General features: G+C 43.0%; 1 protein-coding gene across 1 annotated transcript in view; it reads right to left on the reverse strand.

Annotated features, from left to right (window-relative positions):
• dhx33 (DEAH (Asp-Glu-Ala-His) box polypeptide 33) overlaps positions 1-18,206 on the reverse strand; it is a 90,431-nt gene that overhangs the window by 3,304 nt on the left and 68,921 nt on the right. The window contains exons 9-11 of the mRNA XM_043718879.1: positions 7,403-7,530; positions 4,152-4,355; positions 3,252-3,338 (exon numbers count right to left, since the gene is read on the reverse strand). Of these exons, the coding sequence (XP_043574814.1) occupies positions 3,252-3,338; positions 4,152-4,355; positions 7,403-7,530 (419 nt within the window). The remainder of the gene's footprint in view (positions 1-3,251; positions 3,339-4,151; positions 4,356-7,402; positions 7,531-18,206) is intronic.

Consider the following 18,206-nt stretch of genomic DNA (forward strand, 5'->3'; position numbering starts at 1 on the left):
TACAATCACTACATGAGGCAAGGCTAGATGACCTCTCCTTTAATGCCAGGAGTATTACAGACAAGACAAATGCGTTAATGACATGGATTGACACATTTGAGAACAAGGAGGCAATATGTGAGTGAAGCTGGAGGACATTGGTAGAGTGTTAACTGAATATTTTACACCTGTCTTTACTCGGGAGAAGGAGGTTGCAAGTATGGAATTCGTGAAGATCGACTGTGAATTTCCTGAGCAGCTTGATAAGTAGTTAGGAGATATTGGAGGCTTTGTATCTTTAGAAGTCTCCAGATCTGGGATGAGTGTAGCTCAGTGTTACGGGAGACAAATGGAGAAAATTACAGGGGTTCTGATCCAAATTTTTAAATGGTCTCTGACCACAAGGGAAGTGACAGAGGATGACAGGACTGCTAATGTGGTTGTACTTTATAAAAAGGGTAGTAAGAGATAGAGGAGAAAGTGAGGACTGCAGATGCTGGAGATCAGAAACAAAAAGTGTGGTGCTGGAAAAGCAAAGCACGTCAGGCAGCATCCGAGGAGCAGGAGAGTTAATGTTTCAGGCATAAACCCTTCATCAGGAATGTCATGTAAGAGGAAGACCAGGGAATTACAAACCAGTGAGGGTTACGTCAGTGGTAGGGATATCATTGAAGAAAATAGTGAAGGTGAAAATTAATCCCCATTTAGAGAGTCAAGGTTGATCAGGGATCGAGACAATGACTTTGTCAGAGAGAAGTCATGCCTAACAAATCTGGTGGAATTTTTCAAGGAGTTGCCCAAGTGTATGATGAAAGTAGGGCAGTTGAAGTCGTTTGAATTTCAGTAAGGCTTTTAATAAGGTCCGACATGGGAAAGAAGGTAAAAGCTCATTGGGATCCAGAATAACTTGACAAGCTGTATCTGAAACTGACTTAGTGACAGGAGACAGAGGGAGGTGGTAGAAGGCTGTTTCTGTGGCTAGAACCTGGTGTTGTACCAAAGGGATCAGTGTTGAGTCCCTTACTGTTGATGAAATTCATAAACAATGTAGATGAGAATGTGGAGGTGATGATACGTTAGTTTGTAGATGATGCATAAGATTGTGGGCGGCACGGTGGTAGTGGGCGGCACGGTGGCATGTGGGCGGCACGGTGGCACAGTGGTTAGCACTGCTGCCTCACAGCGCCAGAGACCCGGGTTCAATTCCCGCCTCAGGCGACTGACTGTGTGGAGTTTGCACGTTCTCCCCGTGTGACTGGGCAGAGGATCGTGGAGTGCTTGTCCACAGACTCTGAAGGTGGCAGGACAAATTAATAGAGTAGTTAAAAAGGCAAATGAAACTCTTGCCTTTATCAGTCAAAGCATAAATTATAAGACTTGGGAGGCTTTGTTCGAGCTGTACAGAACTTTGGTGAGGCCACAGTTGGAGCACTGTGTGCCGTTCTGGTCACTGTACTATAGAATGTGATTGCACTGAAGAGAGAAGATTCACCAGGATGTTACCTGGGATGGATTTTTCAACTACGAAGAGAGAATGGATAAACTTGGGGGTTTTTTGGGGCAGAGAGATAGAGGGACGAACAGATAGATTGTATAAGATAAGAGGCATGGGTGGGGTAAAGAAACAGCAGCTGTTCCCCTTAGTTGAAGGGTCAATAGCAAGGGGATACAAGTTTAAAATGAAATGCAGAAGGTTTAGAAGGGATTCAAGCTTTATGTTTTCACCCAGAGGGTAAAAGAATCTAGAATACACTGCCTGGGAAGGTGGTTGAGAGAGAGAACTTCATAGCTTATAAATAGTACTTGGATGAGCACTTGAAGTGTCATAAAATTCAACGCTACGCACCAATTGCAGGGAGTGTAGGTGGTACAGACTTGATGGGCTGAAGGGCGTCTTCCATACTCTGATTCTGATGGGTATTTAGAAAAACTGATAATAGTTGCCATGGTTACCATGACAAAGACTGGCTTTAATTCAATTAATAAAATCTGGAATTCCACCCACTGTCCTCGTAGAGTCCTTTGAGGACTCAAGTCCTCAAAGCATTAGCCTGGGTCAATGGATATAGTTCTATAACTACACAATTTCCTACCAAGTTCTTAATTCTTTGTATCAGCTGAATAAATCTTGGCTGCAATTTCTTCAAACTCTTCACATCATTTGTAAGTGGAGGTGCATGGAACTGAATTCCAGCTGAGGTCTAAAACCATCTGTCATGATATTTCACCAGTCTGTCTTCCTGAAAACTGATATTATCCTCCTCACTATCTGTTAACTGTCAGAGTTTTATACCAACTGAAAACTTTAAAATGATTACCTTTAAATCCAAGTCTAGATCATGAACATATATCAAAAAGTGCAGTGGTCCCACTATTAGTCACAGGGAGGAGCACCTGAATTTTAACCTCGTCCACACCGGCACCTCCTGGTCATGGAGAGAAGGAGGAAGAGTGGTGACATGATGGAGGTGTTACAGGATAATGAGAGACATAGATTGAGTAGATAGCCAGAGACCTTTCCCCAGGGCAGAAATGGCTGTCATGAGGGATCATAATTTTAAGGTGATTGGAGGAAGGTAGCGGGAAGATGTCAGAAGTAGGTTCTTTATGCAGAGAGTGGTGGATACATGGAATGCATTGCCAGCGGTGGTAGTAGAGACAGAGACATTAGGGACATTTAAGCGAGTGTTGGACAAGCAGATGAACAGCAGTAAATTGAGGGATGTGTGGTTAGGTTGCTCTTAGATTAAGATAAATGCTCGGCACAATCTCGTGGGCCGAAGGGCCTGTACAGTGCTGTACTGTTCTATGTTCTATATAAACTTGTGTTCAGTCTGAAAAACACTGTTCACCAGCCCTGTCAAGGTTCTTTAGCTCAATCCACTTTGTTGCCTTTAAATTCCATCTGTGTAGGAGTTACTGCCAAACATTTTTGTTTGCACTGGTGGGTTTTGTCACCATCCCGTTCTATTTTATTACAAATTTCACACATTAAAATAACCAAATTACATATCAAAATAGATATATTTAGATTCTTATCCACCAACTCACACTTGGTTAAATTGAAATAAATTTTCCAGTTACACGCCCAGCTTGTAAATTGGTTACAACCTCAACTATGATGGCTCCTGCAGACTACGTACTTTCTCTCTCTGTGGGGAAGAATCACATCAGGCTGCTTCTTGGCCACTGGTCTAAGGAAACTGGAATTGACATCAATTGAGCCATCAGCCAGAAGGAGGTATGTGAACTGGTGAGAAATTCATTTTTACCTTTGCACAAATGTCACGCAGTTGACATCTAACTTCTGTTACCATTGCCATGTTTCGGCCATTCACGAAGTTCTCTCTACACCATTCCTGACAAGGAGGCATTAAACAAAAGTAGGAAGTTATACAACTATATATTACAAACAAAATGTATTAGGCACACAATTGTTACAGTTATCACAGGATTGATAATGCAACCCAGCAACTAGGAATCATATTAAATCCCCCCCTCATCAACTGTTCACCTCCAGATACTTGGTTGTACTGAACCACAATACCCAGAGAACAGTCACCGCGAATCATGTTGAACATTGGTGAACAATGATTGCACATCCCCAATTCTAAGCTTATGATGAAGCAGCTGAAATAGTTGGGCCTAGGACATTATCCTGCGGAACTCCTGCAGAGATGCCCTGCTGCTAAGATGACAACTTCCAACAACCACAAACATCCTCCTTTTTGCTAAATATGACTCCAACCCGTGGGGACGTTGCCCTAATTCGCATTTTGCTAAAGCTCCTTGATGTACACTCTACTTAATTCTGCCTTAATGTCAACTGTATTCATTTTCCCCTCACTTCTGGAATTCTTTTATGCATGTTTAGACCAAAGCTATAATCTACTCTGGAGCTCAGAGTTCCTGGAGGAACCCAATCTGAACATCAGTGAGGAGATTCGTGTGGAGTATCACTGAGTAGCTGGGTTGATTATTCTCCTTCATAAGGATTTTCCTCAGCACATTCTAGGGTTGCTGTGCATTAATTATTGGGAGGTGGAGAGTTGCAATTAAAGATTAACTCAATTCTCATTGTATAATCATTGGTGAATTCAAAGGCTATTCCTCTGATTTTATCTAAACTGTCTAGCTCTCTACAAAAACAAACTTCAAGAAATAGGTTTTACCTTATGTCCTCCTACATTCTTAAAAGCCTGATATATGTTCAGTAGGGTCATGTGATCTCCCTCGCTTGAGATGAATCTCTTTCTCACACAGTGAGCTTCTTCCCGTTTAGTGTGTGGATTGTACAGGACACTGTCCACAGAAAGCAATGAAACAATGGTCAAGATCTCTTCAGAACACTGAAACTCTGGAGACAGCAGGACAGCCTGTCAGAGAAAGGAACATATTTACATTTACATCATTCGTTACACATCTATCAGGAACATTACAGTTTCTACACCACTGTTACAGGCCATTTGACCAAATGGGTGTTTATGCTTCACAGAAGTTTCCTCCTGTGTGCCTTAATCTGGTTCCATCAGTATATTGATCTATGTTCTTTTCCCATATGTTCATCTTATTCCCCATGAAATACATCAATGTTATTCACCTGAATTACACCCTATGGAGGTGATTTCACGTTCTATTTACTAGCTAGGTTACTTTCTACTGAATTTCTGATTGCTCCTAATGGTTTCTTTCTTCCCCTCCCCAGAGAAGGGAGATGGAGGTCATCACTTCAGTTCCCTCCCACACAGGTAACGGCTATTTTGCCCCTGCTTCTCAGAAAAGGATGACGAACAACCCTCCCTTGCTGTACTACCTTCAGAGAAAGGTAGTTACGAGAGTTCCGTTTTGTATCACTGACTTTACAGATTCACTTCAGTTATTTTCACTTATTTTGAGTGTTAAAGAACATTTCTTTAAACCTGAGCTGAGGGCATGCAAACTCATACATTAGTCCATGGTGCCTGGGCAAAGGGAGTGACTCTTCCTTGTATTGAGTTGCCACGTTGTTGGAAGTTGGTTCTTGTTGCAGTGGTTCTGGAATCACATTCAGACCAGGCCAAATAAGATTTTGTATCCTAAAGGATATTCATGAATCAGATGACATTTTTAAACCCAATAATTAATAACAGTTTTATGGTCAGCATCAGCTAATTTTCAATTCTAGATTTCTTTTTATTATTGATTATGGGATGCAGGGATCACTGGCTGGGCCAGCATTTGTTGCCCTTTCCTATTTGCTCTGCAAGTGATGCCTTCATGAACCACTGCAGTCTATGCACTTTAGGTAGATCCTAAGGGAAGGAGTGCCAGGAGTTTGACCCAGTGATACTGAAGGAATAGCAACACACTGTCAATTCAGGATTAAGAGAGTGGCTTGGAAGAGAGCTTGCAGATGGTGGTGTTCCATGTATCTGCTGTCCTTGTCCTTCTATGTAGCAGTCATGAGTTTGGAAAGTGCTACATAAGCTACATAAGTGCTGCACCATCCTTGGTGAATTTTTGTAGCGTATCTTGTGGATGGTGCAGACTGCTGCTACTGAGGGTCAGAGGCTGAAGAGCAAATGTTTGCAATGCGTTGTGAATAAAGTGAGTTGCTTTGCCTTGTATGGTGTTGGAGCTGCATTCACCCACTCAAGTGGGGATTATTCCATGACACTCTTGACTTGGACCAAGTGGATAGACTTTGGGGAATCAGGAGATGGTTTACTTGCTACGGGGTTCCTAGCTTCTGACCTACTCTTTCATGGCTTGTGCAATTTAGTTTTTGATCATTGACAACCCCAGGATGTTGATAGTGAGGGATTCAGTGATGCCATTGAATGTCAACGCAAATGAATACATTTTAAATTCTACCGTCTGCCATGTGGGGAATTGAATTGGTAACCCAAAAATGTTCACCTGAGCCTCTGGATTACCACTCCAGTGACATTACCACTCTCTTTAAACAAAGCAACAGTTGTTATCGCTGATGACACTGTTGGTTGAGATGGGAGATGCCATAGTGAATAGAGAAGGGAAGGATGAAAAGAAAGACTTGTCAGTCTTTAGGTCTGCAGCAAGGCTATAACATAAGTTCCTATTATGCAGGAGTTGAAGTCAAGTTTATTATGACTACTGTCCGCCAAGCTCCTCTAAGGTAACTCAGGTTCAATCAATAGTTAGGAAGGCAAATGCAATGTTGGCATTTGAGAGGACGTACTTCTGAGGCTCTAGAAAGCTCTGGTCAGACCACATTTGGAGTACTGTGTGCAGTTTTGGGCTTCATAGTTTAGGAAGGATGTACTGGCCCTGGAGTGGGTTCAGAAGAAGTTCATGAGAAAGGTCTCAGGAATGAAAAGCTTAACATTTCTGGAACATTTGAGGACTGTGGGTCTATAGAAAAATGAGGACAGATCTAATTGAAACTTCAAGATTACTGAATTGCCTGGACAGAATGGATGTTGGGAAGATGTTTCCATTGGTAGGAGAGACTAGGTCCCAAGGGCACAGCCTGAGAGTAAAGGGACCTTTTAGATCAGAGATAAGGAGAAACTTCTTCAGCCAGAGAGTTATGAATCTATGAAATTCACTGCCACAGAAAGCTGTGGAAGTCTAGTCAGAGTATATTTAAGACTGGGATAGATAGATTTTTGATTGTCAAAGGGATTGAGGAAAAAAGCAGGAGAATGGGGTTGAGAAACTTAATTCAACACAGAGAAAGGTTTGAACCTAATCATCTGTGTAATCATTCTGTACGATTCAGAATTACATTGCAAAGTATACACAACTTGCCTAAAGGAAGTATGCATGCAATTTATGATCTTTGATTATTTTAGGGAAGATGGAAACCAGGGGAAATTAAACTTACTACAGGTGTGCATGAAGTGATGTATTTAATTTGGGACCCTGATGAGTAGAAGTGCAGAAGTAGCGACTTGGGTTGCTATAAACATTGAAGCTGCCAGGACAAAAGGGTTAAAATAAAATGATAAAAGCACATTACTGCGGATGCTGGAATCTGAAACCAAAAGAGAAAATGCTGGAAAATCTCAGCAGATCTGGCAGCATCTGTAAGGAGAGAAAAGAGCTGACGTTTTGAGTCTAACTGACCCTTTGTCAAAGTTCAGTTTTGACAAAGGGTCAGTTGATTGAGTAAGTTGTCTTTGCGATGTGGGCATTGCTTGTTATTGTCCATTTCTAATTGCCCTTGAAAAGATGAAGGAAAGCATCAAAACTTCTTGGACTGCTACAATCCATGGGTGTGGGTACACCTGCAATGCTTTTCGGGAGGCTGTTCCAGATGTTTGACCCAGTAACGCTTAAGGAACAGCAATGTATTTCCAAATGAGAATGGTGAGTTATTTGGAGGTGAACATACATACAGTGGTACATCTTATGCATTGTCCTAGATGGTAGTGGTTGTGGGTTTTCTAGTGCATTCTACCTTGGAAAATCTGGGTTCCAGAGGGAATGCTGCCATTTTCTTGCCCAGTTGTGTCAGAATGATCTGGCTGTCTTTGCACTCGATTGCACCCAGTAGCCCAAGCTGTTCAATAGCTGCCCGCACTGCATCTGTGGATACACAAAATCAGTTTCGGCAGACGTTAAAGAGCTGACACCCACAGAGTACAACAGAATACTGGAGCTGGATGAATGTCAGATCATTCGGGAGGCGGAGGGGGTTGTGAGAGGAGTTGCACGGAGGTAGTTACTCCACAGCCACATAAAGAAGGTTACCGTCGGGCAGGCAGTGCAGGGATCCCCTGTGATGGTTCCCCTCAACAAATAGTTGACTGTTTAGAATCCTGTTGGGGGGTGGGGGGATAACCTACCAGGGGTAAGCAATGGGGCACAGGGTCTCTTGCACAGAGTCTGTCCCCTGTTGCACAGAGGGGAAAGGGAAGAGGAGCAGACCTTTAGTCATTGGGGACAACACAGTTAGGGGTTTTGTGGGAATGAAATAGTCATGATTGGTGTGTTGCCTCTCAGGTGTCAGGGTTCGTTATGTCTCTGATCATGTTTTCGGGATCCTTGAGTGGAAGGGGGAGCAGCCCCAAGTCGTAGTCCACATAAGCACCAATGACATGGGTAGGAAGAAAGGTGGGAATCTAAGGCAGAAATTCAGGGAGCTAGAGTGGAAGCTTAAAGCTAGAACAAACAGAGTTGTTATCTCTGGTTTGTTGCCCATGCCATGTGGTAGTGAAGCCAGGAACAGGGAGAGAGCAGAACTGAACACATGGCTGCAGGGATGGTGCAGGAAGGAGGGTTTTGGATTTTTGGATAATTGGAGCTCTTTCTGGGGAAGGTGGGACCTCTACAAACAGGATGGTCTCCACCTGAACCAGAGGGATACCAATATCCTGGGGGGGGAATTTGCTAATGCTCTTCGTGGGGGTTTAAAGTAATGCAGCAGGGGATGGGAACCTGAATTGTAGTTCCAGTGTACAGGAGGTTGAGGATAGTGAGGTCAGGGATAGGTTTACAAGGTCGTGAGAGGGCACCGGCAATCAAGGGTGTTGGTTTGACACGTGTGCTTCAATGCCAGGAGCATCCAGAATAAGGTGGATGAACCTGCAGCATGCATTTGTACCTGGGATTTCGATGTTGTGGCCATTTCAGAGACATGGCTATAGGAGGGGCAGGAATGGTTATTGCAGATTCCGGGATTTAGATGTTTCAGTAAGAACAGAGAAGATGGTAAAGGGTGGTGAGGTGTAGAACTGTTAATCAAAGGTAGTATTACACGAGCTGAGAGAACGTTTGAGGACTCATCCACTGAGGTAGTTTGGGCTGAGGTTAGAAAGGGGAAAAGGAGAGGTCACTCTGTTGGGAGTTTTCTATAGGCCTCCAAATTTTTCCAGGGATGTAGAGGATAGGATAGCAAAGATGATTCTCGATAGGAGCAAGAGTAACAGAGTAGTTGTTATGGGGAACTTTAACTTCCCCAATATTGACTGGGAATACTATAGTTCAAGTAATTTAGATGGGTCAGTTTTTGTTCAATGTATGCAGGAGGGTTTTCTGACACAGTATGTAGACAGTCCAACAAGGGGCAATGCCATATTGGAGTTGGTACTGGGGAATGAATCTGGCCAGGTGTTAGATTTGGAGGTAGATGAGCACTTTGGCGATAGTGACCACAATTCGGTTATGTTTACAATAGCAATGGGCAGGGATAGGTATATACTGCAGAGAAAGAGGTACAACTGGGGGAAAAGGCAATATTTAGGATGCATAGGATGGGGAACAAAACTGCAAGGGATGGATACACTTGAAATGTGGAGCTTATTCAAGGAACAGCTACTACAGGACCTTGATAAGTATATACGTAACAGACAGGGAGGTAGCTGTCGAGAGAGGGAGCCGTGGTTTACTGAAGAAGTTGAAGGTCGTGTCAAGAGGAAGAAGAAGGCTTATGTAAGGATGAGGTGTGAAGGCTCAAGTTATGGCTTGAGAGTTATAAGTTAGCCAGTAAAGATTGAACGGGAGGGCTAAGAACAACCAGGAGGGGATATGAGAGGTTGTTGGCGGATAGGATGAAAGAAAACCCTAAAGCCTTCTATCAGAAATAAAAGAATGACCGGAGTAAGATTAGGGCCAATCAAAGATAGTAGTAGGAAGTTATGTGTGAAATCTGACAACATAGGAGAAGCGCTTAATAAATACTTTTTGTCAAGTATTCACATTGGAAAAGGGCAATGTTAGTGAGAATATGGAGATACAAGCTACATGGTTAGATGGGATTGAGATTGACAAAGAGGAGGTTTTAGCAATTTTGGAAGATCTGAAAATAAATAAGAACCCTGGGCCAGATGGGATTTATTCACAGATTCTCTGGGAAGCCAGGGAGGAGATTGCAGAGCCTTTGGCAGGTGTAGTGCCAGAAGACTGGAGGATAGCAAATGTCGTTCCCTTGTTTAAGAAGGGGAGTCAGGACAACCCTGGTAATTATAGGCCAGTAAGCCTTACTTCGGCTGTGGGTAATTTGTTGAAAAAGGTTATAAGAGATAGGATTTATAATCATCTGGAAAGAAACACATCAGCTCAACCACAACTGTTTAAAAAAGTGGGCGGCATTGTGGCTCAGTGGTTAGCACTGCTGTCTCACAGCGCCAGGGACCCGGGTTCGATTTCAGCCTCAGGCGACTGTCAGTGTGGAGTTTGCACATTCTCCCCGGGTCTGCGTGGGTTTCCTCTGGGTGCTCCGGTTTCCTCCCACCGTCCAAAGATGTACCGGTTAGGTGAACTGACCATGCTAAATTGCCCATAGTGTTAGGTGCATTAGTCAGAGGGATATGGGTCTGGGTGGGTTATTCTACAGCGGGTCGATATGGACATGGTGGGCTGAAGGGCCTGTTTACTCACTGTAGAGAATCTAATAATTTGATTAGGCATGGTCAACAAGGTTTTGTGAAGGTAGATCGTGCCTCATTAACCATATTGAGTTCTTCGAGAAGATGACAAAACAGGTGGATGATGGTAAGCCATTTCATGTGTTGTATATGAACTTCAGTAAGACGTTTGATAAGGTTCCACATGGTCAGCTATTGTTCAAAATACAGAGTTTCAGGATTGAAGGTGATTTAGCGGTTTGGATCAGAAATTGGTTAGCTGAAAGCTGGTGGTTGATGGGAAATGTTCATCCTGGAGCTCTGTTATCAGTGGTGTGCCGCAAGGATCTGTTTTGGGGCCACTGCTGTTGTAATTTTTATAAATGATCTGGATGTGGGCATAGAAGAATGGGTTAGTAAATTTGCAGATGACACTAAGATCGTCAGAGTTGTGGATAGTGCCAAAGTATGTTGTGGATTACAAGGGAACATAGATGAGATGCAGAGTTAAGTTGAGAGGTGGCAAATGGAGTTTAATATGGATAAGTGTGAGGTAGTTCAGTTCAGAAGAAGTAACAGGAACACAGAATCCTGGGCCAACTGTATAATTCTTGGCAGTGTAGATGAACAGAGAGATCTCGGTGTCATGGTGCATAAATCTCTAAAAGTTGCCCCCCAGGGTTGATAAGGTTGTTAAGAAGGCATTTGGTGTTTTGGCGTTTATTGGTAGGGGGATTGGGTTTCGGAGCTACAAGGTCATGCTTCAGCTGTACAAGTCAATGGTAAGGCCCCACCTGGAGTATTGCGTGCAGTTCTGGTCACCACATTATAGGAAGGATGTGGAAGCTTTGGAGAGGATTCAGAGGAATTTACTAGGATGTTGCCTGGTATGGAAGGAAGGTCGTAAGAGGAAAGACTGAGGCTGTTTTCATTGGAGAGAAGAAGGTTGAGAGGTGACTTAATTCAGACATATAAGTTAATCAGTGGGTTAGATAAGGTGGACAGGGAGAGCCTTTTTCCTCAGATGGTGATGGCTGGCATGAGGGGACGTAGTTCTAAATTGAGGGGTTATAGATATAAGACAGATATCAGAGGTAGTTTCTTTACTCAGAGTAGTAGGGGCGTGGAATAGCCTACCTGCAACAGTGGTAGACTCCTGACGTTAAGGGCATTTAAATGGGCATTGGACATACAAAAGTTGAGTAGGTTAGGTTTATTTTCATTAGAAAAAAGGAGATTGAGGTTTACAAAATCATGAAGGGTATAGACAGGGTGGATATAGACAAGCTTTTTCTTAGGGTGAAGGATTCAATAATGAGAGGTCATGCTTTCAAGGTGAGAAGTGGAAAGTTTAAGGGGGATACACACGGCAAGTGCTTCACACAGAGGGTGGTGTTTGGAACGCATTGTCAGCAGAGGTGGTAGAGGCAGGCACGGTAGATTCAGTTAAGATGCATCTGGACAGATGCATGAGTAGGTGGGGAACAAAGGAATTGATCAACAGGTTTAGACAGTACATTTGAATCGGCTCAGGCTTGGAGGGCCGAAGGGCCTGTTCCTGGGCTCTAAATTTTCTTTATTCTTTGAATAATAATGGACGGTGTAGGTTAGGTGGGCATCAGATTATTTTCACAGGTCGGCGCAACAGAGAGCTGAAGGGGCTGTTCAGCGCTGTAATGTTCTATGTTCTCTAATGTGACATGGAAAAGGGCAATGCAAAATAACAAAATTCAAATATTACATTAGAATCTAAAACTTTTAAAATTTTGTTCATCTACTCATAAATCATTCTTCAAAATAGATGTGGCAGAAAACACTGCTAGTTCAAAGATTGCAAGTTTATTAGAAATAACATACTGAGACTATTCCATGATGTGCAAGCACAAATCAGCAACTACAAGCATCAATAACTTAGAATTAATCGATGGAACATCTTACAGATTTGGCCTGTGATTTGGGACATGCTTCTGAACAAGTGTTGCATCATGTGACAGTTCTAGTCTGAATAATTTTGCAAAGTTGGTGCAGCAAGATAAAGGAGTGGGCCATTCGACATCAAGTCTGGTCTGCCAGCGAATAAGATCAACTGATGTAACTTCACTTTGGTGTCAGCTCCACATAACTCTCAATTCCCTCATCAACCCAAAATAAAACTCAGCTTGAAGGTCCTCAAGGTGTTGGAACCAGAAGCAGAGTATTCAGCTCATCAAGTCTGCTTCACCATTCAGAGATCGTGGCTGATCTAACAATCCTCACCTCCATTTTCCTGCCATATCTCTTGATTCCCTTACTGATCAAAAACCTTAATCTTATACATGATTAATTATCCAGCCCCTACAGCTCTCTGCAGTAAAGAATTCCCTAAATTCACTACTCTCCTCATCTTTGGCTTAAATGCTATCAATATCTTGTTCTGAGCACTCAATTCCTAGATGTTCCCACAAGAAGAATCAACACTTCCATATCTACTTTATCAAGTCCAGAAGAATCTTGATGTTTCAATAAAAGGTTGCCTCTCATCTCCTAAACTCCAATCATGCTCATTTAAAGAGCTGGTGTGGACACACATGCCTAGTAACCTCCTTTTGTACATTGAGAGAACATGCAAACTCAACACAGCCACCCAAGGGTGGAATTGAACCCAGGGCCCTGGTGCTGTGAGATAGCAGTGTTAACCACTGAGCCACCATGCCAGCAGTTGAGTAATTTATATGAATTTCAGCAAGACCTTTGACAAAGTCCCATACATCGAGTTAATGTGCATCTCTTAACACAGTGTTTGTCACCATTGTGCACATTTTATCATCATAAGTGGCAGAGATTGAATCATACTGCACAGGAGAGATCCTTCAGTATGTGGAGTCCATTCTGCCAAAAATGCACTAAGACGTACATGAGTCTCACTTTCCAGCACGAGACCCCTGCCCTTGAATGTTATAACACTTCAAGTGCTCAAAAGTTGAGCACTACATAAAAGTTGAGAGACTAGCTTTTATTTTGAGATTTACTAATTGAATTCTAATTTTGCCATTTGGTTTTAGAATCCAAGTTCCAGAGCTTCAGCCCCAAGGAACTGCTTCCCTCTTGATTAAATGGGCCAATGGGCTGAGGAGTGGTAGATGGAGTTTAATTTAGATAAATGTGAGCTGCTGCATTTTGGAAAGGCAAATCAGTGCAGATGTCATACACTTAATGGTAAGGTCCTGGAGAGTGTTGCTGAACAAAATGACCTTGGAGTGCATGTTCATTGTTCCTTAAAAGTAGAGTCACAGGTAGATAGGATAGTGAAGAAAGCGTTTGGTATGCTTTCCTTTATTGGTCAGAGCATTGAGTATAGGACTTGGGAGGTCATGTTGCGGCTGTACACGACTTTGGTTAGGCCACTTTTGAAAAGTGGCCAGGCAAGTTGAAACAGTTGTTAAGGAGGCTTATGGGATCCTTGGGTTTATAATTAGAGGCATACAGTATCAATGCAAGGAAGTGGTGCTCCACTACTCCAAATCATTGGTCAGACCACATTTGCAGTATTGTGTTAAACCCTGGGCAACAAAGACAAAGAAGGGAAGTTATACGTGGAGTCACAGGAAGTGGGAGAGATCCTTAATGAGTACTTTGTATCAGTATTCACCAAGGAAAAGAATATGACAGTTGTTGAGGTCAGGGATGCATGCGTGAATACTCGAGAGAATGTCAGTATATTGAAGGAGGAAGTTTTGGGTATCCTAAATTGCATTAAGATATACAAGTCCCCAGGGCCAGATCGGATCTATCCCCAGGTTACTGCGAGAGGCTAGGGAATAAATAGTTGGGGCATTAGCAGATATCTTCATGTCCTCTTTGATCATAGGTGAGGTTCCAAAAGACTGGAGATTAGCCATGTTAATCCCGTGTTAAAGGAAGAAAGCAGGGATAATCCAGGAAATTATAGCCGGTGAGTCTGACATATGCGGTGGGTAAGCTCTTAGAGAAGATACTGAGGGACAAGATATATGCACACCTGGAAGAAAGTTGACTAGTTAGTGACAGGCAGTATGGTTTTGTACAGCGAAGATCATGTCTCAACGAGCTGATTGAATTTTTTGAAGAGGTGACAAGGATAATTGACAAGGGAAGAGCTGTGGATATGATTTATACAGACTTGAGTAAGGCATTTGATAAAGTCCCACATGACAGATTGGTACAAAAACTAAAACCACATGGGTTTGGGTTGGGCTGGCTAGATGGATACAAAATTGGCATGGCCATAGAAGACAGAGGGAGCAGTGGGAGGGTGTTTTTTAGAATGGAGATGTGTAACTAGTGGTGTTCCACAGGGATCAATCTCAGGCCCTCTGTTGTTTGTAGTATATTATAAATGATCTGGAGGAAAATGTGGGTGATCTGATTAGCAAGTTTCCAGATGACCAAGTGGAGTTGCTGATAGTGCCAATGATTGTGAAAAGGTACAACAGGATATAGACAGATTGGCAACTTGGGCACAAAAATGGCACATGGAGTTTAATCTACACAAATACGAAGTGATGCGTTTTGGAAGATCAAATTCAGGTGTGAATTATACCGTAAATAGCAAAACCCTTAGACACATTAACATACTAACGATCTGAATGTGCAGGTCCACAGTTCCCCAAAAGTGGCAACACAGGTGGCCAAAGGGATTAAGGAGGCATATGGCATGCTTGCCTTCATCAGCCGCGGCATGAAGGACAAGAGTTGGCAAATCATTTTGCAATGATATAAAACCCTTGTTAGGCTGCATTTAGAGTACTGTGTTTAGTTTTGGTCACCATACTACCAGAAGGACTTGGAAGTTTCGGAGAGAGTGCAGAGAAGGTTCATCAGGATGTTGCCTGGTCTTGAGAGTATCGGCTATGAGGAAAGGTTAAAAAGACTGAGATTGTTTTCACTGGAAAGACGGCGGCTGAGAGGAGACCTCATAGAGGTCTACACAATTATGAGAGGCATAGACAGGGTGGATAGTCACAGGCTTTTTCCCAGGGTTGGAATTTCAAGGGGACACCAGTTCAAGGTAAGAGGGAAGTTTAAGGGAGGTGTGTGAGGGAGGTTTTTCACACAGAGTGGTTGGAGCCTGGAAAGTACTGTCAGACGAGCTGGTGGAAGCAGACACAGTGGCGAAATTTAAGAGGCATTTGGATGGCTACATGAATAGGGAGGGAATAGAGGGATCCAGACCGAATAACAGCAGGTTTGTTTGTTTGTTTAGCTATGGCATGAAGATCGGCACAGGCTTGGAGGACCGAAGGGCCTGTTCCTGTGTTGTACTTCTCTTGTTGTTTACAGAAAGATGTTAAAGCCCTGGAGAGAATTCAATGGATATGTGTTCAAATGATACCAAGAATAAAGGATTTAAATACAAGGAATGATAAGAGAGTTTGGGTTTATTTTCCTTGGAGCAGAGACAATTGAGTGGTGACCATATTGAGCTAATCAATATTTTAAACAATTTTGACAGGTAAAACATTTCACATTTCCATGAGTTGGTATGTCAGTAACTAGGAGTCACAACTTCAAGGTTGTCAGCAACAGAGCTGGGGGTGAGATGAGGAGAAACATCTTTATTCAGAGGGTTGTTAGAATTTGGAATGCACTGCCTGATAGAGTGGCGGAGGCAGATTCCACATGATGTATGAAAAGAGAGCTGGATATATATTTGAAAGGGAGGAAGTTAGAGGGAGGAATAGGGCTGGAGAGTAGGACTAGCTGGGTAGTTCTTTCGGGAGCTAGTATAGACACGGTAGGTCGAATGGCCTCCTTCTATCCTGTAAAATTCTATGATTCTAACCTTAAACATTCTCTGAGCATGCACAAGCCCCTATAGAAGAGAATTCCAAAGGATCCCAACCCTCTCAGTGAAACATTTTTCTTTATCTCAGATATTAGTGGAATTGCCTTATTTTCAAATTGTGTCCTTGGTTCTCTACTACCCCCCCACCATGCCAATCCAGGGGCAACATCTAACTCATATATATGCATCTGATCTCTATGTCCCCTAATCTATTTTGTATACTTCAATCACCTTTCATTCTTTAAAACTCTAGAAAATGCAGTTAGCCCACATTCTTTTCATAAGATAGTGCCTCCATCAGAGGAGCAAGACTGGTGAACCTTCATTGCTCTCCCTTTTGGGCAATATCTTTCCTGAGGCAAGGAGACCAAAGCTCCATACACTAAAGCAGGTGCAGTCCAACCAAATGTCTACATGACTGAAGCAAGATTTCACTACTCCTCTAGTCAAATCTCATTGCAATAAATGCCTACATCATTTGCTCTTCTAACAGATAGCTGCAACTGCACATTGCCTTTCAGTAACTTATTGACAAGAACTCTTGGGTCTCTTTGCACATCTATACTTCCCAAACTCTTATCATGAAGAGGTATTCTACACAACTGTGTCTCCTGTCAAAGTGGATAGCCTAACGATTTTTGACATTATATTCCACAGAATCCCTACAACGTCTTCAAAGGTCTTCTGAAACAGGCCATAAGGCCCAATGGGTCCACACTGACCGTCTGAAGAACATCCCACCTGGACCCATACCCCACCCTATCCCTCTAACCTTACATTTTCCTATGGCTAACCCACCTAGCCTGCACATCCTTGAACACTATGGGCAATTTACCTTGGCTAATACATCTAGCGTGCACATCTTTGTGGGAGGTAACTGGAGTCTCCCGGTGGAAACCCACGCAGACACACGGAGAACGTGTGAACTCCACACAGATTGTTGCCTGACGGTGGAATCGAACCTGGGTCCCTGGCTCTATGAGGTAGCAGTGCTAATCACTGAGCCACCGTGCCACCTGAATTCCTATTCACTAAGTCTGACTAAATCCTTCTGAAGCAGCATTCATGGGCGGCACGGTGGCACAGTGGTTAGCACTGCTGCCTCACAGCGCCTGAGACCCGGGTTCAATTCCCACCTCAGGCAACTGACTGTGTGGTGTTTGCACGTTCTCCCTGTGTCTGCGTGGGTTTCCTCCGGGTTCTCCGGTTTCCTCCCACAGTCCAAAGATGTGCAGGTCAGGTGAATTGGTCATGCTAAATTGTCCGTAGTGTTAGGTAAGGGGTAAATGTAGGGGTATGGGTGGGTTGCGCTTCGGCGGGTCGGTGTGAACTTGTTGGGCCGAAGGGCCTGTTTCCACACTGTAATGTAATCTAATCTAATCTAAACCTTCTTCACAACACAGATTCCTACATAGTACTCTTTCATTTATGAACTTGAAGTATTATATTTAGTTCTTACATCCAAATCAGTCAGATATATTGTGAACAGCTTGAGCTTCAAGTACTTGATCCGAACAGTAAGCCACTAGTCACACCCTGCCAATGTAAGAACAACCCATTTATTCCTAAACTCTGTATTGTGTTTGTTAGCCAATTCATGCCAATACATTACCTTCTATCCCATATGCTTTAATTTTTCAAACCAGCATTCTGTGAGGGACTTCAAAGGTCTTCTGAAAAACTTATATCCACCACCTTCCCTTTATCAATTTTGTTGGTAACACCTTCAAAAAACTCCAACACATTTGTCAAACATTTTCTCATTTACAAATATTATACTCAATCAGATCATTATTATCTATGTGTATATTTACCACATCTTTTATAACAAATTATAGCATTTTCCACTCGACTGGTACAAGGCTAACAAGTCTGTAGTACCCTCTTTTTTTTCTCTCTCTCTCCTAGAACATAGAACAATACAGCACAGAACAGGCCCTTCAGCCCACGATGTTGTGCCGAACATTGGTCCTAGCTTAAGCACCCATCCATGTACCTATCCAATTGCCGCTTAAAGGTCAACAATGATTCTGACTCTACCACTCCCACAGGCAGCGCATTCCATGCCCACACCACTCTCTGGGTAAAGAACCCACCCCTGACATCCCCCCTAT

This window comes from Chiloscyllium plagiosum, chromosome 28, assembly GCF_004010195.1.
Source record: "Chiloscyllium plagiosum isolate BGI_BamShark_2017 chromosome 28, ASM401019v2, whole genome shotgun sequence".
NCBI lineage: Eukaryota > Metazoa > Chordata > Chondrichthyes > Orectolobiformes > Hemiscylliidae > Chiloscyllium > Chiloscyllium plagiosum.